A 25,524-nucleotide genomic window follows, 5' to 3' on the forward strand; every position below is an offset into this window, starting at 1 on the left:
AATTAATACTTTCAATGAAAAATTTATAGAAATCCCGAATTTTTCATTATATACACAGACACCGAGTTTTTCATTATATACACAGACGATCAAAATAAGATATAAGTTCATAAAAATGATATTTTGTTTTTAATATAAATCGAAAAAATCAACATCTTTACAACGAGATAATTTAGTCTTGAAATTATAGGTCACATCTATCCAAGAAGAAGATGGGTTTTCACAAAAGACGACGTACATATGTATGTTCCTCTAAATGTGAATAAACAACACCATGATCATCAGCCAGCATCTAAATGCGTTTTCAATACAAAAAAAAAGTAAAAAAAACGTCGACTTAGAAGATTCTGGAACGAGTGTGTGCGATGAGCTCACCGCCAAACGGACGCGCGTTCGGACTTGGCGAAAAAATCCGCCATCCTACGCCGATGCGGCGGCCATTTTCCCCGCGAATATGTAATAAATATATAATGCAAGCGCGCGCAGTTGATTTCGGATCGAGGGGAATATCTCTGTATAATATAAACTAGCCGGCCGTCAGAAATAGTTTGGCCTCACCTAGAGCGCGCAAACAAGTAGGCGTTCTCGAAAAACGTTTCGGCCTTCTTCTCTGTACACAGCGAACTCTATTTCTAGGGTAGAATAGCATCGCAATAATTGCGCAACATTCTATTTTTTCACGACAATTTGTCTTTTATAAATGACACGTGAAAGTAAACATTGCACCCGTTGGCGCAAAGGGTCACCTGTTGACGCAATGCGTGTGCAAACGTTTGAAATGCATACATACACACATACATACATATATGTAAGTATGTACATATACAGTGGCGGATCAAGTGAATGGGGGGCCCCAGGCGCATTTGAAATTTGAGGCCCTCACTTCAGTAAAAAAAATTCTATCATCGTTTTTTACCATGCTTTTCAGTATATGGTTTTTCATTGGGATTTTACAAAACCATATTTTTTTATTTATTTACTATATGTACTTGAAACACTGACAGTTTTTGAAATAAAATAGGTACTATTTTAAATTACTATGTAGAATACATATTAATTTAATTTATGCTTGGCTTACGAACGTATTGTGGACAATGATAATAATTTGTAAGGTATACATTTTAGTAGCAAAGACTCATTTCGGGGCCGCTGTACATACGTACATATATGTACATATGAGTTACAGTCGAAGTACATACACATCTCGTTTGTTCATGAACATACTATGTACTTGATTCATATACGAACCAATCTGGCCAGCTATACTGTATATGAAATAACTAGTTTGTTCCAGGGCTTGAAATGGAATTTTTTACGATTTTTTTATTGTACTTATATATGCATACATATGAGGTAAAAGGAAAAATTTCCACCCCTATGTCAAAAATAAAATATTATCCTTAGTCAACATGTTCTATTAAAAAAAGCACATGCCACAGACGAAAATTTTTTCGGATGTTTGAGAAAGCTTGGTGTGGAATACGAGCTTAATGGGCCACTGTTCGAAGAAGAGTATCTTTAAAAGTCTTCTAACGTTTTTGACAACTAAAAGTTTCATGCGACACCTGGTGGTTTATTTATTACTTTTAGCAGTTATACTAAAACCTATAATTCGTATATGAACAAACTACATAGTATGTTCATGAACGAACTGCAGTGAACAGTTGCCCTGTAACATATACATACATACATACATAAACATGTTTAATAATGTGATTTTTTTTAGTTCAAGAACCATATGGATTCTTTTCTTAAATTGGGTATATTTAGCAATTCACGTTTCAAGAATAAGTTAAACATAATATATTATATGTATAAGGTTTGAAGATATGTAGATAAACTGTGATATTAGACCGAAACTTCGTAGATTAGATTGTATCAAATATTTCAGGATGACCAAAACATTCAATTTTTGGAATAAAAGGGTGGATAAAATCGAAAAAGAATATACAAATTTATTTAATTTCATTGATTAGATAATTATATATACATATATGTACGTATGAATGTATGTATTGCAATTCGGACAGAAATCTGAACAAATTTATATGAAACGCTTTTTAAAATCAATTATTTTAATGAATGAAGTCACTGAGCTTATTAATAAAATAAATGTAATAGGGATTTAAATATGTACACATATGTATACATAATATTATAATTAATTATACCAATAATCAATCATACACGAATTGTATCTACGAGTATGCGTTTGAATTCAGATATCTTATCCACTTAATCGCCACGCGTTTGTAGAAACCGATTCGATTATTTTATTATGTGTTTAGTGCCAGCCCTTGACACTACCTCTTGAAAATATTGACTTTTTTCAATTTGATTAGTATCACAGGATATTTTTAAATGTCACTGTGTAGAAACCAAAATTAATTTCGAGTCATAGCCTTAAATATGAAGGAGCGCGCACCGGTGCGCTTATGGTGACGAACTGGTTATCTGAAGATGATATGAATAAATTTAGGATACAACCAACAACAGATCTACGTGAGGTGGACACTATGAGTACCTCAATCATTCATGTTGGTTTCGATCCTTAGCCTCGAGACAAAAATGAACTATGATGAAATTTTTTATTAAAACATTATTGTTTGATTTTGTTGAGTAATGCTTTTTCCTAGATGAATATATAGTTATAATATTCCACAGAGTCAATCCTCATGTTCTCATCAACATGTTTGACAACAAACCCAAAGTGCTGCGGCTTCTTCATCTCTACCGGGAAAGCCATCAGCAAAGCTGTTATTCGTCACTGCGAACATTGTATAAGCGCGCGCGTTCAACCTGTACGAAAAAACCGGGTGGGGGGAAGTTTGTGGGGAAAAAGGAATTCGGAAGGTTCTGAGGAAAGTCCTCGGGGACTTGGATTTCCTCTGTCGGAGGAGCAGATTGCAGGGCGTCCGGACGCCAACTGACGATTCCACCACCGACTCAACGAAAATTCGATGGCATCCAAAATAAGACGGGGTCGAACCTTACGCTTTTTACGCGTTTTAAGTTAATTTTAAAATAACGAGAAAATGCCGAAAAAATCGCCACTCAGTAAAATACTTAGAAGCTCGGTTATAAAATGTATTTTTGCTACTTTTATTGATGTCAACCTAAATGCTAAATACAATTTTTGAATTAAAAATTATATCAAATGGCAGTAGCATGTAAAATAATTCCGTAAAATTACTGCTAGTCCAAATGCAAAATTTTATAGGTTTGAAAAAAATTATAATTGAGCTCAAACTTCCAATAAACCTAAATCTATTCCCATCATTGTCACTTCTAACTTCCTTCTCCAAAAGGTAGATGGAAAAATAATATTAAACATTAATAAAAATAAATCATCTGAAGAAATCGTATTGTAGAATATGCGAAGGTGGAAATGATTTGCGAAAAATTCAGATTTTTATACAACTGCTCTAATGTTAGAGGAAAATCTTTTGTTCCTGCATGTTTACGATATACAAACGCATCAGACGCGAAAGTTCAAACGAAAATGAAAGCAGTCCACAAAACATTGGTTTCTAAAATTTTTGCAAACGACAATTTTGGAACACGTGAAATTGGATTTAATTTGGAAATTCCTTGAATCGTTGAGCAGTGGGTCAAATTTTATATAAATCACCCGAACTGAAGACAGATATTACAGCACTGGAAAGACTCAAAGTTAAATTGCATGAAGAGCTTGGCTCTGACTTATTTCAACATGTTTTTATGTCGTTTTTGCTGACACAACTGTACATCTTGTTGCCAATATTCTTCATGGCTGTATATACATAATTCGGCACGATTCAATATAAAAATGCAATGGTAAATCGTATTATACCTATGTAATTAAATATAAATTCTTCAATATAAGGCATACAAAATTAATATTTACTAATTTACAATATAATAATAAATTTTAAACATTCAAAACGACGAAAAGATTTGTTTTTAAAAAATTTTAAATTAATGAATTTATTTCTACATACATACATACATACATGAGAAAACATTAGTATCACATATGTAGTTCGGAAAAATGAAAATGCATAAAAATGATGCTGAAATTCGAGAATTTTCCAGCACATCGTTTTAGTAATAAACACGGTGGTAAAAGAAAAATTCACTTGATTATTGACGTATCGTATCCAGTTATGGAACAAGCTGTACATAATCTAAATGTGACCGGTGACATTGGAGGACGAAAATGGCGTCAACTGCATTCTGCTTTGACGTCATTTAGATTATATGTATATCGAAGGACAGATCTGGAAAATTTCGTTTAAAAATTTTATATCGGTATTAATTAACAACCTATTTATGAGCGTACGATATTGTTATACTATTTTCAATGTAAGAAACAGTTTATTAATACGCTACGCCAAGCCATTAGTCCAAAGATCTGATTTGGCACATTGGTCCTATAATAAAATTCAAATTTTGATGTCAAGGGCGATATGAGCGTATTTCGAAAATGTTTCGAGTGATTTACATACATACATATGTGTACATGTTTCGTGAAAATTTTCTGGAAATCTTTGTATTTTACCCAACGTTGTTTAACGTATAACGAACGATTTGATAAATAATGATAAACGACAGAAAAAGTACTCCCACTTTGGCAACGCTTTAAGATTTCTAGTCGGTATGTAAATAAATTGCATTTAAAAAGTTAAAAATTCTCGGAAACGTACATATATAAATCATCTCTGTAATAAATTCATTATAAGATGACATTTGTATATTTTGAATTTTATACTAAATATTTAAAATGAGAGAATAATTGAAAAACCACATTTTTTTAATTTTATGGTTTATAATTACATATATCAATAAAGTACATATAATTTATCAAAGCAATATCAGTTTATTTTACCGCTCTTTACATATGTTTTGCACTAATATTTGTTTCACACCTACAACTCTATCAAAATTGTCATCGTTATTTTCATCTCACTTATATTATCATAGAATACAATATAGCATACGTAATTTTTGATCTTGAAAAATATTTTTAAATGGTTATAGAATTGTCATAGTACGCACTTATTAACTTTTGATCAGAGAAATGTTATAATAATAGAAGTGGCTTTAGGCGTTATATTGTTGTCAAGTGACGATTGTCCAAAAACATTCCTAAATAATTTTAGCATCAGTCGGATTTCATGCTTGGTGCTCGACGTATATACATACATACATATGTCCGATAAAAACTTCTCTGGGCAAGGGCAATGGGCAAGTATATCGTTAAAAATTGCACACAATAAACAACATGGGATACATTTTTATAAGTAAATTGATCATTTAATTAACATATTATTCAATTAACATCGTAGTTTGACAGTTTTTAAAGTGTCATGGCGATCGCCGGCATTCTACATAACATTTCAGGGGTGGCACCAGAGAAATTACTTATAAAAAAATATTTTTAAATACACGTAAAAACATTTCTCTTGGTGGCTATAAACATCGTTCATTTTATATTATACATATTTTTGTTGAAACTATATACATTACACGTTAATTTAAGAGTTCCCAAGGCAGACAAATACAAAAAAAGTGGATAAAAATAATCCGCCAACTGAGAAAGGAATCGGATTGGCCACCATCACCCAACACCACCATATACCCAAATTGTAAATAAATCTATATCAAAATAAAACTTTAATTTCTGTAGTGAATATGTGATGACCCTGATTGTATTCCGTGCGTTTTAGCGTAGTTATGGAGACGTACCGCGTAATATTGAAACAATGTATTTATTCGTAATTACTATAACATTTCTCTGCTTTTGATATGATCTATTTGAAGATAAACAATTGAATAAAACAATAAATTTCAATATTTAAAACAACACTTATGTTTTCTTTTAGTAAATAAATGAAATCTATACCCAATTAATAATGAAATTGAAGATTTCATTGGCATATATGTACATATCTTAATTATACGTAATAGCAGCGGTGGTTTATCATAGATTGAAAATAAGCGCGCGCTTGGGGCCCCCGAATCTTGGGATCCCGAAATGGGTCTTTTGCAACCAAAATTTACAACTTACAAATTATTATCATTGTCCACAATACATTCGTAAGCCAAGAATAAATGAAATTAATACCTATTTTACATAGTATTTTAAAATAATACCTATATTATTCCAAAAACTGTTAATGTTTCAAGTACACATAGTAAATAAATGAAAAAAAAAATGGTTTTTTAAAATTCTGTTGAAAAACCATATGTATACTGAAAATCATGGTAAAAACGATGATAACATTTTTTTACTGGAGTGGGGGCCTCAAGAATTCAAACGCGCTTGGGAGCCTCCCATTTACTTGATCCGCCACTGCATAATAGTTCTACTCATACGTAAATAGAGTTACGCCAGTTACGCCAGTGGCGTAACTAGGAAAATTGGGCTTGCGCGTAAATGTGAGAATGTTTGAATAGTATTTTTGTTATTAAAATTAAATTGGTAATTAACTCACATAATTTAAATGTTCTTTTTCCTCGCCTTCAAAGTCGCAAATTATATTTTTCAAAGACATTTTATTTTCACATCGTTTTTATAGATAATTGCAGACAATCTGTATTACTGTGCAATTACGGAAAACTATTGAATGTCGTGAGAAGGAGTACGGATGGGTGAAAATTCGACACGCAATGTGTTGCGTATTAAATTTGGAGCAAACATTTTTAAATAGTGTGTTCTCTTAGTCATATGAAAAGTTTTAAGAAGACTTTTATTTGAAAAATGTCAACTATTTTTATTTAAAAACCTTTTTTGACCCCTAAATCTAAATGGCCCGCATGCACCACATGCAGTTACGCGCCTGATTACAGCTTTCTAATTTGTAACCCAATATCCAGAATATAATTAATCGTACGAAATATCTTTAAATGTTTACGAAAAACTATTTACAGCACGTAATATATACTTGGGAATCGTTAGAAGCGAAATATCATTACAATCGGAAAATATTCTCAGAAGAATCCATTCATGAGTCGTGCTACCAAATTTCCACTGCACCACAGCTTCAGCTGTTGTTGCCAACTTTCACTGTAAGCGCAGGTGATTAGTAGCACCTGTCTTCGGCGAAATATTTTCTGCGAAAGGAACCACCCTTGTAGAGAAAGGGTTTTGAGACATGTCTCAGTTGGTCGGTACCCACATAATTGGGTCATTATAATATCGAATATGAAGCAGATATATCGGTCAGCGGCGCCGTTAAGTTTTGCAACCGCTCCCGAAATATCCAGACCACTACACGCGTACTTAAACACACACACACAACACCCACGATGTTTGGTTCGTATCCAAGTGGAGAATTTCGCGACGGTGAATATCATTAGAGGGGACGCCCTTGCACGTACGAGAAATCATGTGAAAAACTGAGGAAAAACGAAGTCAATATGTCGCTAATGCTATGTGAACCATTGCCAGACGTGTGACTGGAACGATTACGCTGGCTTGTGACATATTTTTTCATGTTTACTCAATTCAACGTTTAACGTGCGACAATTGGAACAGTAAAGGTCACCGAAGTCGAAATATCTAAGCGCATTATTGAATACGATGTGTGATCTACATATGTAAATATTATATACTAGTTGTTTTTCCCAGCTTCGCTCAGTATTTGTAATATAAACAACTTAAACATGGCGAATCTAATAGTAAATATTCATTTGTTTTTTTATAAAAATTTATTTTAATCGAAAAAATATAATATTCAACCAATTGAATTGTCGTCATAGAAACTTTGTTTTGTTTACGAAGTTCCCAACCAAAGATACTTACACACATATATACATACTTACATATATACATACTTACATACTTACATACAAAGTCTCTTTCGAAATTATATATTAGATGTACGTATATTTATTTATTGAAAAAGTCAACAGGCCTCAGATGTAGAAATTCATAAAAATAAAGAATAAATATAATAAATACGTACTGACATACCTATATAATACACGAATACACGCACTTTACAAACATATAAATAATCTATCATTCGTGCTGTCTTATTGCTACTAGCAGCCTGATATATGTACATATGTACATATTTCAATACTAATGGATTAGACATTTTTGTAATTGTTCTAAAATGATCCATTACAATTTATCAACATAAATTCGGTTTCATTCTGAAATTAAAATGTCAATGATTGAAATTTAAGTCACTTAAAATATGATTCACGTGTGGGAAATTATATAAGCTTGCAATTTATAAGTGGAAAAGTATGTAGATATTTATAAGCTTTTAACTTTGTTTTCCATATGTATCACTCCTATCGATTTTTTATTTATTAATATCTGCTTTTTATATATATTCAAATCACAAATATCGGAACAAATTAAAGCTTAAGAGGGCTGTACACCCGAAACCTTAATTTTGTTGCCGTTCCTTTCTTCGATATATACATATGTATATTGAGTGAATGTATATATTGATTGAATGCGACAATATATATCAATATATATATTGAGTGAATGCGACAATATATATCAATATATATATTGATTGAATGCGACAGTTGCGCTTCGACCAGATAAAACGTATTTTAAATTGACAAAATCGAGTTTCGTATTCTCCTATTTTCTCATCCGAAACTGGACCAATTTTTAAAAAAGTTTCATCATCGGTATGAGAAAGATATTTTCTGTGCAACTATACGCGTATTTTTTTTTAAATCGACCATTAAATAAGCACGCTGGACTCTTTTCATGGGTGTAAAAAAGAGACGATTTTATTGATGTTTGGCGGCTCCTAGCTCCTATAAAAAATAACTTGATATCAAATCAAAAAAATAAAACGATAAATGCAACCCAATGGTGGATATCCATAGCATATTAAAAAATAATTTGTCTCATAATTGAGGAAGGGAGAAGTCTTATACGTTTGTATGGACAAGGCGCTGGTGTCCAGCCCTCTTAATGTTGTAAATTTAAAAATATAGACTTCAATTGATTGCAAGGGGAATAGCACTAAATTATTGCACTAGTATGTAAGTAATTATTTCTTATTAGTAAAATATTATTTAGTATATGAATTATTTTGATATATGAAAAGCAAATTTTTATGTATCTTTATATTATATATACGTATGTAATATACTAGTTTTGTACCCGATGAAATATCATCGCATGGGTTATGGTATATTAAGTTATTAAATAAAAAAAACTATAATAGCTTAAATATGTACATATTTCGACTATTTAGTACGGCGCGTTATCTTACACAGGTACACACAGACACACTCAGATTCACACACATATACATACACAGATACACACAGATACACATACAGATTCACACACATATATACACACAGATACACACACAGACACAGATTCTTTTTCAAGAAAAAATAATACAGAATACGCACAACAAACTGTAGTATCTTCTAAAATAAAACATAAATATCTAAATGCCTTCACGTTCTGACTAAAACCCAATAAACATACATAGTGAATGTTTACTTATTAAACCTAAGTGTGTTCAGAAAAAAAGGATAAGTTTTCACTTAAAAATGATTCAATTCTAGGAATTAATTTTACTTTGGATATGGGATACGTTTCGGTTGGAAGACAGTATGGGGCCGGAGAAGACATTATTCTGCTGTGGCTTTCATCGCATCCGCCATTATAAATAGAATAAGCTGACATAACTACAGCATCAATGTGACGAGACGTGTGACATTTTGATGACATTGTTGCCGCCAATGAAAATTCTCACCGAACCGCAACAAAATCTATTGAAAAATTTTACATAGAAGCGAACAAAGTACATAAAAAACTGAATCAAACGGGTTGTTATTTCATTCACGACGTTACAGAAAGAAATAGCATTACTTTTTACTTTATCTATGTATGTATGTATGTACATACGTCGTAATACATAGTAACAATACGTAGATGAAGTTTTGTGATGATGTGAAATTTCCAACTCGAGATTTTAACTGATTCGAAGTCAGAATCGATCACTGATCACGTTTTCATGATCTAGAAAAAAATGTGTGTGTGTTTTAGTATGTGTGTCTGTGTATTTTGAGGGTTTTTTTAACACCGTAAGTCGGTTGTTGGTCGGTTGAAACTTAGTATCGGTTACTGAAATGCTTATCGGTACGACGTTATTTTTTTTTCAATTTTTTAAGTCGATCGGAGATGGTGATGTATATATCAAGCGAATTACATAGAAATTTATGAGCCAAAAAAAAAATTGAAATCATTCGTTGCGATTTGCTCCATTATAAACACGCAAATTAATTTGGTCCATTCTATTTTCGAGCTGGTGAGTTTCCCACGATTAGTTTGAAAAATTTCTTTGCGAAAGAAATTCATTAAAAGACAAAGACCAAATCAGTGCCAGCTATTCTGGTCGTTCATATTACGATGTTGTTATACATAGATATATATATATATATATATATATATATATATATATATATATATATATATATATATATATATATATATATACATTATATAAAAGTATTCTATTACAAAATAAAATTTTTGATGTACATTCGTGAAAAATTAGGGTTGGAAAAATAATAAGAGTCAAATTAGTGAAAACACTCGTCACTTTAAAAAGCATCTGACATACACGTGGCACTTGGCCACAAACATAACATTTCAGAGTCAAGTCGCAGGAAGTAGTTTGTGCGGCTCGATTGCCACGTATTAATTATAGACTGGTCCGTCGATTAATTATTTGGAATCCAAGTGATGCAATAAAAAGCGCGATCCGTTTCAGATACGATGGAACATGTTTCAGCTGCCTTTTCGACCACTCAAAGTAGTTTTCGTCGAGTTGTCTATTTTTGCGTCGATATAAACAGATGGCTGCTCGCGAGAAAAGCTTGTCTAACCTTGAACTATGGACAATTTATAATTTATTTTATAACGCGCGCCGTTACACAGTCGAAAGAGTACTCGAAAGGACAATATCTTACTTAAAAGCTTCGGTTTGTCGGTTCAAATATCATAACTTATGCATGTACATACATATATACACGAATAATGAGAGATGTGGTAAGGAAGTAGGAATGAATGTATATGTGCGCATATTAAATATTTTAAATGAATTTAATGGTATATCTGCTATATACATATGTATAAAGTGCTATGAATATACCCACAGCGCGCCGTCCATTGTTCAATTGTTGTAAATGCTTTGTTAAAGGTTCGCCGAACCTTTTTTTTGCACTCTAGCTTTTTAAATAGAGCCAAACCACCCCGACTCCTGGAAAAAGCACGGTCTGTATCCGTAGTCTAACAATGATTAAAATTGCAATGGGCGGGCAACGAGGCTGGAAGAATGGACTAGAATGGTACCCGAGAGAATGCAAAAGGGTAAAAGGAGACCGTATGGAAGATGGGTGGACGAATAAATTGTTTATGAATAGATTTTCATTTAATAATTATAATTTTATAACTTAATTTAAAATTCAATTTGATTGACATAAAATTGTTCAAATTAGTAAACATTTCACACACATACAGTATTAGGCCGGAGCAAAAACGTGAATTTTGGAATTTCATCGATGGACCTAGTGGAAAACTTTCGTCATATCAAGTGAACGTAAAATAATAAAAAAAATCATTAATTTCAACCCTTTGAATGCTAACCAACGCCGATCGGCGTTTTGCTGACAATGCATTGAACATGGGTCGTATAATACGTGTCATCAATTTTTTTTAACGTTTATAAAGATTCGCTTACAATGGAATTCCTGAATGTATAAACATACCAGAACATATTTTAGATTGTGGCTTGGCATTTAGATTGTGAGCATTACATTTTAACAACAATGAAGAAGATGGAATTAGTTTTGGAAAAATACATTAATTATTAGACTTCTTTTGTTTATTTTATATTGTTGCAAGATATATTAGAGAGTCTGAACACACCTTTACAAAACTCGAAATCCTCGACGGTTGTGATCTAAGGTTTGTTTGGATTAGCTACAATTTTTATGGACCATGGAGCCCCGAAAAAGATGCGTGAAAAATAGGCAATGGCGTTAAAATTGAAATTATAAGTAAGGGACGGCGGTCAGGTTGCTCGACAGCTAAAAGAATGGTTCACTATTATCAATTTCTATTGTCAACCATTTTTTTTTTGCTCTCCTGCTTTCTCGGACAATGGAGAGGTCTGTTGTTATTTTATGGCGGCAACTAGACCACCGATCTCTAGTTATAAGCAAAGATCGGCGTTGAAAGGATGCTTTTCAAATAACAATAGACTGCTCCATTGGTGTTCAAACCAAGAGAACAAAAAAGCATCGTTTTTCTAAGAAATTAACAATAGTTAACCATTTTTTGTACGAAAAACATCCATCGAACGCGTTAGACTGGTTGTATGTACATACATACATAAATAGTTCACCTAAAATTCAATAAAAACACTAGAAGCATTTTTTTCCAATAAAATGAAGCTCTCGAAATCAATCCAGGGCTTGCTTGGTAATGAGAAAATAAAGTTGGATTTATTATTTAAAATATATTTGTATTTAATGAATTAAATTTAATTTGTAAAATAATGTTTGTGATCCGGGTCTTACATACGATTCTCAAGTTTGAGATAATTCTCGCTAAATCTATAGTGGGTTTTCCTTAATTTACTTATTCTTTCAAAAATAGTACAAAAAAAATCAAAACTTTGCTCGAAAAAAATATATGTTTATGAAAAAACCTAGCTTTTCGAAATATTTGTCGAGATAAATCGATTGGTTGGTGGCACAGGACATTGAATGAATTTTCATTCAAAGCAATGAAAAATCAATGATTTTTTTTTATTTAACGTTCCCTTGATACGACGAACGTGTTCGACTAGGTCCATCGATGACAATCCAAAATTTTTTTTTTTCGTTCCGGCCTAATATTTACATTCTGTGATGTCGTTCTATTGGTTTCCGTGGGTTCCGGAAACCCGTTGTTCAAAATCAAATCAAAAGTTTCCGAAAACCCTGTCAATCCTTTGAAACCCTGGAAATCCTGTCATTTTTGCTTAAAATTATACAAATGTTCAAACAATTTCTAAAATACTGTTTTATCCATAGACGAATACATACCTACATACATACATACATATATGTATAATACAGGTATAAGGAAGGACCTTCTTTTCCGTTATTCACTAGTAAAAATAATTGTTAGCCATTCAAAATGAACTGTACAGCTGCACACGATATCCTTCTGATTAAAAAGTCATAAACTTTATTTCCTAAAACTGGAAATACCCGAAAGGAAGCCGAAAACAAAATTTTTTTCAAATTCGCAAACTTTTTGCATCTCTCAGTTTGGCACATTCTTCGATTCAAAATGGACTTGTTTTACTCGATTGAATTGTTAGACTTTATTTTCATTTAAATATCGATATTAAAATTTATAGAAATTTTATATAAAATTTAAGAGTCTAAATTTTTAATTCTTTTATACTTGTAAGGACGATTTCGCGTCTTTTGATGGTAACTGTCGAATTTGTTTATTTGTTTTATGACTAATTTAAATTCTAATGTATATATATGTATATACATATATGTACATATATACATATATATATCCATTGTTCCGAAATTGGGATGACACCATTGGTACATTTTTAATTACTTAAATTAAATCTTTAATGTTAATTCAATCATAATGTACGTCATACGAGTATCTAAATCATTTTCATTGTATCAGTTGAGTTGCATTGCATTGCATATTTGTATCTGAAAATTTGTCTTACCTGATTAACTATGGATTCTCCTTCATCAGCGAACTCTTCACGGTATCCGACTGGTGAGAAAAGTCCAGGGCTTTTACGGCCTAATGTGGATGCGGGAGTGCTCAGCTGATAAGGTGACATTCCCATATAGGGTAGTTCTGGAGGAAAAACTGTGGTCGGTAAGTGGGCTACAGGGGTTGCCATTGCATTACGGAACATGGGACTCGGGCCACTTGGTACAGGACTGCCACTGTAAATCAATTACAAACAAAGTTATATCTAAATCAAATATAAACTTTCAAATATAAATGTAATGACTATTAAATTTTTTAAACGAGAATAGAATTATATGTATATATAATATATAAAATCGATATATATGTACTTGTATGGTGATGACGGAGGCATGTATGGCTGAGGACACGGCGAATTCAACATTGCTGAACTGCAACGCGATGATCCATTGCTCATTGCCGAAGGCCCTCTGTTAATTGATGCATCCCTATAATTGGAATCAAACAAGTAAATTAATTTATTCCTGACTTGTACTAGTTTTCAATATTATAGTAGACTTGATATTTATTATTACACAATAGTCCAAAATTTCATTCTGAAGTTGTAATAATAATTTATGTAAGTATATATGTAGATAAAATCGAACTGGATATGTTCGTTTTGCTGAGTACGGCGTATAAATGGAAGACTTGACGTTGTTGCTTGTTACCAGTCAGCGGATATGATTTAAATTTTATGGCTTTGAAAATACGTGGTTGACATATTGAAATATATTTAATTGAACGTTCATTGTTTTTATTTCAATGAGACAGTTCCTTTTGTGGAATGCGACAAATAAACTGTGCACAATTAGCATATTTGCTTATTGAAGGACTCAAATAATTATTTCAATTATTATATTGTACTAGTCTTGTGCCCGTTTATTTCAACGGGTTGTTTCGGAAAGGAATTGATACACGAATTAAAATAAAGTTGATACATATAAATATAATGTAAGGTAATTTATAAGCACGCGCGCGCGCACGTAATATTAATCATAAAAAAATTGCGCGCATTACACGTTCACCAATCCAACCCGTTTTAAATGATGAATTAATGTGTGTATGTGTGTGTGTGTGTGTGTGTGTGTGTGCATGTGTCACCCGTCACTCGGCCTGACGTCACATGACGCTCCACATCCCCCTCCTCACTTTCCCGTCTCCTCGAGCACTTGACTCTGATTGGCTGTGTGTCCACGGTTCGGCACATACCCACATACACACACCGCATCCGTTTTTATATATATTGTAGGTATATTATATATTGTTTGGTAAAAATTGTGTATAAAATTGAAAATGAATATTTTTCAAGTATACAGCGTATTTCATGTTAATAAATACATAATATAAATTTATCAAGAAATTCAACTTTCAGTTAGAAGTCACAGATGACAGATTAAATGGATTAAAAATATTAATATTAAATTGTTGTTGTTTTTTGAAAAATCTGAATACAAATTTAAGTCAGTGTTCAATATTATCAACCTAGTTGAAATGAACAAAATGTATTGTTATGTACATAAATACATACAATAATCATAAACATTTCAGTAATTTTTTTGTATATAAAATTATAAAAGTAAAAATTATAATTAGATAAATACAACGTTTGGGTAAAAAGTCAAAATATTATGTATATAAAATATACAATGTTCTATGCATACCATATTTACATTTTCTACAAATAGGTACATACATACGTGCTATTGTATTTTTTAATAATATCGCTTCAAAAATTATACTGTCCATTAAATCACAAGCATTGGAATTGACCCACTGGGAACTTATTAATAAAATTTAACATCAGGGTGGATTTAAGGATGCAAGAGTTTTTGTAATAGCATCATATAACCAAGACTGGTGGATTTGTGGAACAAATGCATAAGTGCAATCGCCAAAGGATTTGGAATACAAATTCAATGGATATTTTTGGCGTACTTTGACACAATTCAAAGGAAAGATTTATGCATTCGAGGACTTTGTTTCAGAAAATCTTACGGAGACATCATTTCAGCTCTAAACGTCGGAGTTCTACATCTGCCAACATAAGACCCCTTGTAATAGTGCTTGGTCGATACACCCCTGGTGAGAAACATAATTGAAACAAACAATAAAACACATTATACTAGCCCCGAAATCAGCATACTATTTTTTGTGTAGCGAACTAATGCAAATAGGTTAATATTATATGTAACTATGAAAATTTATAAGTAACAATGGACGCATTATGTGAACTTTCGAAACAACTTAAAAATACGTAGCGAACGAAGTGTTGTAACACACTTAAGTTGGCAACTTTTTAAATACTGGTTGAAAAGTAATAATTACCGTTGAATGGCCAGTCTGATATTATTGCCAGCGTTTCGGAACAAATTTTGAGCATCTTCGTGACGGAGATCCCTAGCGTCATAATCATCAATCTTTGTGATTATATCTCCTCTCAACAATTCCCTCTGAGCCGGAGTGCCAGGGTTCACCTGAAACATTATAATGATCATAAGAACGAGAAATTCAAATCGCACAAAAATTGATAAGTCACATTGTTTTCAAACATAATACAACAGAGCATTAATCATAATCGTACACAGCGGTATTTGAAAAATAAAATTTTTAACATTGAACATTGCCAAAATTTATGACGTAGGAAAAACTGTTTCAATCCCCGGGAGAGAGTGATTTATTGACTCAAGGTTATTTGTTACCACAAATAAAATATTTACTATGCAATAGTGAAATTTTTGTTTTTTACATAATATCTTCTAGTTTCCTTGTCATGACATGTGCGAAAACTAAATATACTGCGCTGGAGCAAACATCCAAACAGAAACACATGCATATGTATGTATGTATAATATGTGCTTACATACATAAACATGTACTTGTAAGAGTGTTTATTAAACTTTCCAGCTTTAAAGCTGGCAATAGATCTATTAAGTATGAAAAATATGATTCAATAAATACATCCAAATATGCCTTTGTAATTTTTTTAAACTATTATTTAAACATTAATAAACTCCAAAGGAGATATATTCATTTATTTAATAGCAAATTGTTAGTTATAACGTACGGTAAAAAAAATAAACTAAATTAATAACCATAACTATCAATCTGAATAATTCAATTACCCTTAATAATTAAATAATTACACTTAATAATTCAAATTCCATAGAGGTATCCGTTAACACCCTCCAAGAAGGCACCAATGTTTTTAGCACCTCTTATGTTTTCTGGAAGGGCACTATAGATTTGAACACCCACCCTTGTGGAAAATACCTCCTGCAGTTATTGCTTTCTTAACTGTACCAATAATTAATTCATTCCAATTCCTAGTTTTACGATTAAACATATCTCTATTTCTGACTATGTAATTATTAAAATACCTAGGTCATAAATAGATTATTATCAAGTTTCTATACAAAGTTTAAAGTGCTTAATTTAAGACTATTTATTTGTAATATCCAATCATTCAAATTCATCTTACATACTCCTAACATTCTAAAAAAAATATAGTTCAACTTTTAAACACAACGAAATTCCTAAAATCACAAAATTTCATCTATTGATAATGTAAAATAATTATTTCGTAGATTTCTATCATATATATCATTACCAAACAAAATTAAAAATTCAATGATTCATATCTTCCTAATGAAAAATTAAATTAAATATATAATACATATGTATATTACTAATTTTAACATATTTTTTTTTATTTAAAATGTATCTGTGTGTTTATTACTTTAATTTTTTCTTGTTTTGATATGTATAGACAATTGTGGCGCATTAGATTCTTTTTTGTAATGCCACAAAGGTTCAAAACTATAAATAAATTATTGTATATATACATATGTATGTACATGGGAGTTGTTGTACAAAAATGTTTTTAAGATGTATTTAAGTTGCTTTTGCTCACAAAAATGGTCCACTATTGTCAATTACTATTGTCCTACAATGCAAGAGGGCAAAAAAATAGGTTGACAATAGCGAACAATTTTTTGTGGGCAGAATCAAATTTTTCGCCGATCTCTGGTTATAATTGACAATTCTGGCGTTCAGATTAGTTTAAGAATTTCTAGGCCAGTCATTTAACGTACGTATGTATCTAAATCTCCGATACTACATAGTAGTCTGGCATTAAATACAAAGGCGTGGGCGTTTTAAAAACAAAAAATTAGTAAATAAATTTTTACCAATAGAATTTATTCCATCGAACGAAAGCTCGAAATAAGATTGGCACTTTCTGAGCTCTCCGGAAAGATTTACGTGTGCAGCCATTAGCGCGGTTAATAGCACGTGCGATTCGAAAAAGACTCGCCCGCCTTTTAATATGACCTATTTATTCGCGCAAAACACTTTTGATAATTCAAACATAGTTTTGGTATGTTGCGGAACGTTTCAAACATTCAAATAAACGTCGTTGCCATGGTAAATAGTCACCACTTGCGTTTTATTGGGAGAAAAAAATAAGTCAAGTGAAAATAGACGACAGTTTAATTCTTTGATCCATCGATCCAACAATAAGCAGACTTATTTTCAGTGAACGATAAAAGTTCATGACTGAAGCAGAAGATAAGCCGGAATTTTGTTCGAGAATGTGACGCCACTGTTGAACATGTTGTTCACGACATAAAATCTACGGTTCTTTTCTATTTTTGTTTCTCTAACATTCTCCAAAGATATCTATTGAATTTGTAGGATTGCTCCCCAACATTCATTATTAAAAAGGTATAATTGTAATTATGATAAAATTATACTTATTTACAAAAAATTTCCAATTATCTATACGTCATATTTTAGAAGTATGTGTATATTTTTTATGGGAAACGTGTACATTGTTCATATGATTCAGCTTTCTCGTGATTCAGCACACTATTCTTTTTCAGTTCATTGCTCTGCCAATTGAACGTGCTCAAGTTTACAGTTCCCACGCATTTTTTCACATGGAAAATTAATGTTTCCAGATTTTCGTGCATCCTCAATGACAGAATTTTCTATTTTTATTAGGTACTTTTCCATATTATTAATTTCTTTTATATAAAAACTATGGAATCTATAGAGTCTATGGAATCTATAAATAGATACAATTACAATTTCAATACCTTACAATTTCAACGAAGAATGCATATATTATTTATTCAAATAATTTCAATATAGGGCAGTGTTTCTCACATATTGAAATAATCGAAATCTTGTAGGAATTAAATGTATTTTAAATTCTTAGAATTGTACAATGTGTATAAATTTTACAATAATAAGATTATTTTAAATTAAACACATGTATATGAATTTTTTACTATTTTTTACTTTGTAGTAGTACCTATACATATGCAATGGGCCAGAGCCATTTTCTAAGCGTTACGCGTTATAAGTAGACTGCGGATAGAGACCGTGCTTTTTCCAGGAATCGGGGCGGTTTGGCTCTATTTACAAAGCTAGAGTACAAAAAAAAGGTTGGGCGAACCTTTAACAAAGCATTTACAACAATTGAACAATAAACGGCGCGCTGTGAGTCCGGCCACTAGTTATAAGCAGATATCGGCGGCCAAGTTGCTTTTTACTAACCTCTTTTTAGCTTGTTTCTACAAAGCAAGAGAGCAAAAAAAAGGTTGACGATAGTAATTGACAATAGTAAACCATTTTGGTGGGTTAAAGCATCCGGGCCGCCAGTCTGGTTATAAGGAAGCCAAAATTACATATTTTAAAGAAAAATGTAATTTTTACGTCAACATGGGTCATTTTGCTCCTTTAATTTATAATATTTTTTGGAATTTTTTGTATTAAGATTAAATGCATACTCAAGGAAGCTCTCAACGACTTTTATTTTCAAAACAATCACAGGAACAAGATTTAGTGAAAAACGCAAACCCATACAAACACCCATTGCGAGCACGGTGCGCTTTGTATTGGGACTTTTGAGCGAAACGGCGATTTTGAATTCTCGTTTATCACTCAAAACTTATCATTATCGACCTAAATGGACTTCAAAAGGTAAATAATGAATGTTTATTTTTTTTTTAAATAGTAAAAAAATCGAAACTATTCTCGAAAAACAGATAAATGAGAAAAACCTGCTTTTTCGAAATTTTTGTCAAGATAAATCGATTGGTTTGGAGGCACAGGACATTGTTTAAAATCATTTTTTTTATTTAACGTCACCTTGATACGACGAAAGTTTTTCACTAAGTCGAAAGTACATATTATCGTACTTTAAAATAAATTTTCTATTTTGTGACCTAAATCATTATTCCTAATTCAATAATAAATACTTTACAAACTCAAAACATCTAATTTTTGACATCTTCTAATAGTATACTGACATTTTGTACTCTGCCTTGGTTCATATTGACAGATTTATCATTAAATTTCATATTATCGGGGTTTGGTTATGTTCACTATGTCGGCTGTACTGGAGCGACTCATGACTCGCTATTAGGCATAACGTTTTGAAGTTTAATGAATTTACATCATGTTTACGATTAAAAAAATTATTTATAAAACTTGCTAGATATGTTTAAGCATATTTTTCGTCCATAGTAAACATTTAAACCAATAAACCGACTAAAAGGGTTCACTAAATTTGTATTAGATTGATATTATTTTTTGGATAAGTATATAAAATACATACATATATAAATTCAAATTAACAAAATGTTTTTGCATATATAAATATACACAGGGCTTTTTTTCAAACGGCGTTCCGGCACCTTTTTGTCTCAGCATTTTTTATGTTTCAAAAGACTATTCTATATAATATAATCTTTTCCAATAATAAAAACTTGACATTACATGAGTTCTGGTACCTTTTTTTTCAAAAAATTGTCCTCCATATACATACATATACAAATATCTTTACACACTACAATTTGAAAAATATCGCGTTTGGGTGTATTTCAGCACATAAATAAACAACGGTTAATTTTTCTCTTTTTTTAACAGTTTTTTTTATTCGAAATTAATTGTATACGGTGTCATAACTAATATGTAAATCTGCCTTGATGTTGGCTTTTGGTATCTTGTATTGGCGTCTTATCAACGACGGTTTCAACATTAACGAATGTCAAACGTCGTGGCTAATTATACATATAGAAAATGCCGATATGCCACCGGTGCTGGTTGGCTTCGATCCGAACGCATTGTCATCAAACCGAGCCGATATTTGACCGCACTTGGACCGCACTTTAGCGCCAATTTGGCCGCAAAATGTTGCCAAACCTCGACCATGGACCTTAGCGAGCACCTATGGCGAACAACAAGGACACCTACACACGGTCACCCGCCACTATTAATTGATAATAGATTATTCTAACAATGCAATGAATTTCAAATATAATTTGAAACAATTTCAAATATAATTATAGAGTGTTTTATTTTATTTGGTGTTTTGAGTTTTACATGAAATACTATAATGAAACATAGGCGGATCCAAGGAGGGGGGGTGCCATCAGTGTTATAGCCCCCCTTCTGTACGTATTTATTTATAAATATATAAATACATATTTTTTAATTTTTCTCATTCAAATAATTCTAATTGATAGAAATATTTTTAAGTTCTTTCTATTTTAATTTAACACAACTGCACGATTGTTTTTATTACGAACATTCCAAGTAGATGGACTAAGCATAAGGTGAAAGTGACCGTTAGTGTTATTATCTGTACAAATAAAATCTGACAAAACTAGTGGGGGGCGGAAAGTCAATCATATAAAGCTACAGGCTAGTGGCAAATGGTTAGCTGTCATCACCTCCAAATTTTTTTAGATTCTTAAACGTGTTTATTACGATTATATTTCACCATCGAACTAGCGGAAGCAATTGAAATCTCTATTGGCGGCCAAACCTCGCAAAATGGCAAAGTTTCAAACCGATCGAAAGAATGAAGAAATATTTTCAGCCGATTGACGAAGTGAACCTAATAAACTTTGTAAAAAATAAGTCCTTACAATTGATGGCCTAGTACTTTTACAAGATCTTGTTTATGTATTATTTTTTCAATTTGAATGCCCCCGCCCCCTTGGCCATTTTCTGAATGGAAGAGTGTAATTAAGGCAGAGCATAGATATATAATAACATATTGTATCCCTTTTGAAGAGTGCAATCTCTCGGTAGCTAGCTAGTGTTTAACTAGGAAGATCCATTATCATTTTTGCTAAATTAATTACTTTGTATCCGAATACTTTTGTAGCTCTGAAAATTTTACTAACACTCCCTGTCTCCGTACCTAGTGGGGAAAGAAGCTTTTCCAAATTAAAATTAATAAAACACTACTTGTTCAATAAGCCAAACAAAACTTATAAATCTGCCATTAATTTCTATCGAATTTACATTAGCTGCCACTCTAAACCTAATTAACGAATTTGCTAAAGTTAACGTTAGAAGAGGAAACTATAGTAGATTGTTGTAGTTGATTATCATAGTTTATACCATTATTTCAAAGTAGACTTGCATCAAACTGAGAAAATCTACCACACGGCCCTGCCTATAAGACACGGTAGATCGATAATCACTCAAAAATATGCAGAATCATTCTCTTAGTTTAAAATATCAGTGAATCTACCAAAATAAATGTGTGATATTGAACACATTTAAGAAGAAAACTTCCTACTAAATGTGGATTTCATTGAACAAATATTTAAACGACTGGTTATTTTTATTTTTATACTGCATATATTTCAGTATTTGAAACCATGCTTTATAAATTGATATTTATTATATTTAAAATTACGTGTGAAAAGTTTTTGTGTGAAAAACTATTGAAGTTCCTGAGCACTGATAAGCGCGCACGTAAGTTTAGAAATGTCACAAGCATTTTAATTACTCAATGTTTTGATTATCGAACACAACGTATTGCCGATTAAGTATGAGGTTATAGTTTCTAAGTACCCTCGTGATGATGAGAGGTGTGTCGATATCGGAGCCCCCAACGAGGCGTAGCCCCCAGGGCAGATCTGGAGCGTCTCTCTTCAGCGTCGTCACGAACATGTGCACTTTTCCACCCATATTAAATGAAATAAATCAATCGTATCAAAACTTCAACAGCGACGGTTATCGTTATCACTGGTCAGTTAGACGCGTTCAAGTCTCCAGCATCACGGTCGTTGTGAAAGCACTCGCCGCGGCCAAAGAAATATGGGTTAAACGAGGCCGAGAATAAACACCGGAGTGTGTGTGTTATGATTTGTCGTTTCGTAGTCGGTCAGTTTAGGTGCACGTCGTTTTTGGTTCGAAATGCAGATGCTACTGGGTGCAGCGGGGGCGCACCATCCCACCCACCCATGGGTGGTGGGAGGTGGTTAGTGGGTGGGGTAGGTGAGGGGTCGTCAAACGGCCGGTGTGGAATCGAACCCGAAATATCTCACACGATGATCGCCAACTCCCTATTGATACTCTCTGCCGATACTGACTCACGGTGTTCTCTGCATTGTATACAATATACATACATACATTAGGGATTTGAATTTACCGTCAAATTTCATAAACCGGTAAACGGTAAATAATTTTAACTACTACCGGTCTACCGGTATTTACTGTTAGATGAAAAAAGTATTTTTTTCATGGATTAGCTAACTTTTTTAATATCTTACGATAGATGTTTGTAATATCTGACCATAGACGTCATAGATATTGTTTCGATTTACTTATTTATTTTTTACATATGTATATATCAGGAAGGCCTTACAGGTAACCCCAATGCGCCTTCCTGGCTAATTAGAAATAATGCAGCATTTACTGAAAACTTGAAAATTAACGAGACATCTATGAATTGTACATAAATTTTATTGTACATTAATCATACTCAAATAGTGGTGACATAGTAGGTAGGAAGGATTTTTACTATATATACGTATGTATGTACATATGCATATAAAAATCAATGTTTGTCTGTTTGCACGTTTGCGTTCCTATACTGAATAGTATAGGAACCGATTGCGATGAAACTTACAAGAGTTATTGTATGCATGTCCGCGATGGTTTCTGTAAAAAAAATCCGCCAAAAACGGGAACGGAAATAAGAAAAAAATGGGAATGAGTGGCATTGCATGGCAAATAATTTCAAATCAGTTCGCAACCTACGTTTTTAGGGTAAAATAAACAAATAATTGAAAAAGTGGTCACCGCCTTCTATCCGGACATTTTCCGACAAATCCGGAATTGGAATGAGAATGGGAACGAGAACGGGAATTGCATGCGTTATTGAGGCATTGCAACGCATGCCGGGTTCAGCTAGTCTAATAAATAATTTTGAAAGAGACTTTGAATGTAAGGTTTAAATTTAATAGTAATAAATTTAATAAAAAACAAATGAATGTTTACTATTAGATTTGAAATAGATAAGACAAATGAAGTTTCGATCATAATTGAAAGAACTGTCTGATCGCATGTATTACTTAGTCTGTGTTGCAAGTGAATTTATTAATATATAATTGCCACATTTAATACTGAAAATAAATAAATTCCAGACAAACACAAATTCCCTAATACGTCATTTTCATCGATTTTTAATATAATATTATGAAATTAAATGCGTGTATATGTACTTAATTTGCGATAAAAATAGCTTCCGGTAATTACCGGCGAATTTCAAAATTTCCCGGTGTTTGGCGCTTTACCAGTAAACCGGTATTGTCCCTAATGTACATACTTAATACAGCATTCGCCCCAAGAGCTGAAATATCTCAAGTATTCTTTTGGATTGGCCGCAAATACTTTGCTTCGTCTGGGCAAACTTCTTTTCATCTATTAACCTCTTTCTTTTGATGAATATTTATGTACCTACATATGTACATATACGAAGACAGGTCGCCTTTAAAAACATTATAAATTTGAGATTATCTCTGGCATGGTGTTATTAAGGGTTTGGTCCCAAGTCGACACCTATGGCCAAATTTGAAGATACATATGTATATACTTTATATGAAATTAGTTTTTTTTCCCGGCTTCACTCAGTGTTTGTAATAAAAACAGTTTAAAGATGACGAATCTAAATATTAATTTGTTTTTTTATTAAATTTATTTGAATCGAAAAAAATATATATTCAACCAATCGAATCGTCACAGCAACTGACTTTTTTTCGATTTCCAACCAACTATAGTTACAAACTTACAAAGTCTCTTTCAAAATTATATATTAGATGTATTTTATATTATACCAGAATCCGGTGGCTCCCCCGGCGCCCCACGTCCCCATGTCGTCATAGAAATTTTGACTTGTTTCCCAACCATTTTCCCAACCATTTTCCAACCAACAATATTTACTTACATACAAAGTCTCTTTCGAAATTATATATTAGATTATAACATTATTATTATAAATTGGAAATTATATCCAAATAATGGTGACAAATGAGAATGGGTTGCCAATTTGTTTGGATTCGTTTCAACGATGAAATCAGATAAATTGGTAAAATGTGATAGAAAACGATCAACCTGGAGTCACATATATGTACATATATATCCAAGGTCTGGCCAGTAATTGAACCCATGACCCCTCAGTTGATAGCATTGTGAGCTAATCCCTGAGCTATGATGCTGCTTATACATAACAATACATATTTAATTCAATGTTTATAATAATTAGACATAAAGTCAGTCTGCAATATTGTGTCAAAGCTACATATGTCTCCTAACTAAGTCTAAAACCAAAATATTATTGATGATATATGAGTCAATAGTGTCAATGATGAAACAAGTTGTATAACTGAAACTCTGGCATTTAAACACGACAGATGATATTAATCATAATAGCTACTTCTACCAAGGCA

The 25,524-nt window shown here is 32.2% G+C and overlaps 1 protein-coding gene across 4 annotated transcripts in view; it reads right to left on the bottom strand.

Moving 5' to 3' along the window:
- Positions 1 to 23,103, bottom strand: part of Zasp66 (PDZ_signaling and DUF4749 domain-containing protein Zasp66) — a 29,900-nt gene extending 6,797 nt beyond the window's left edge. For 3 of the 4 annotated variants that reach the window (XM_077429665.1, XM_077429657.1, XM_077429649.1), the window contains exons 1-4: positions 22,646 to 23,004; positions 16,094 to 16,242; positions 14,098 to 14,214; positions 13,734 to 13,962 (exon numbers count right to left, since the gene is read on the bottom strand). In XM_077429665.1, coding sequence (XP_077285791.1) covers positions 13,734 to 13,962; positions 14,098 to 14,214; positions 16,094 to 16,242; positions 22,646 to 22,762 — 612 coding nt within the window. In that variant the 5' untranslated portion in view covers positions 22,763 to 23,004. Of the gene's footprint in view, positions 1 to 13,733; positions 13,963 to 14,097; positions 14,215 to 16,093; positions 16,243 to 22,645 lie in introns of all 4 variants that reach the window. The other variant, XM_077429642.1, reaches the window with a different exon arrangement.
- Positions 23,104 to 25,524: the final 2,421 nt, after the last annotated feature.

Source organism: Arctopsyche grandis, chromosome 1 (genome assembly GCF_051622035.1).
Source record: "Arctopsyche grandis isolate Sample6627 chromosome 1, ASM5162203v2, whole genome shotgun sequence".
In the NCBI taxonomy this organism is placed as follows: domain Eukaryota; kingdom Metazoa; phylum Arthropoda; class Insecta; order Trichoptera; family Hydropsychidae; genus Arctopsyche; species Arctopsyche grandis.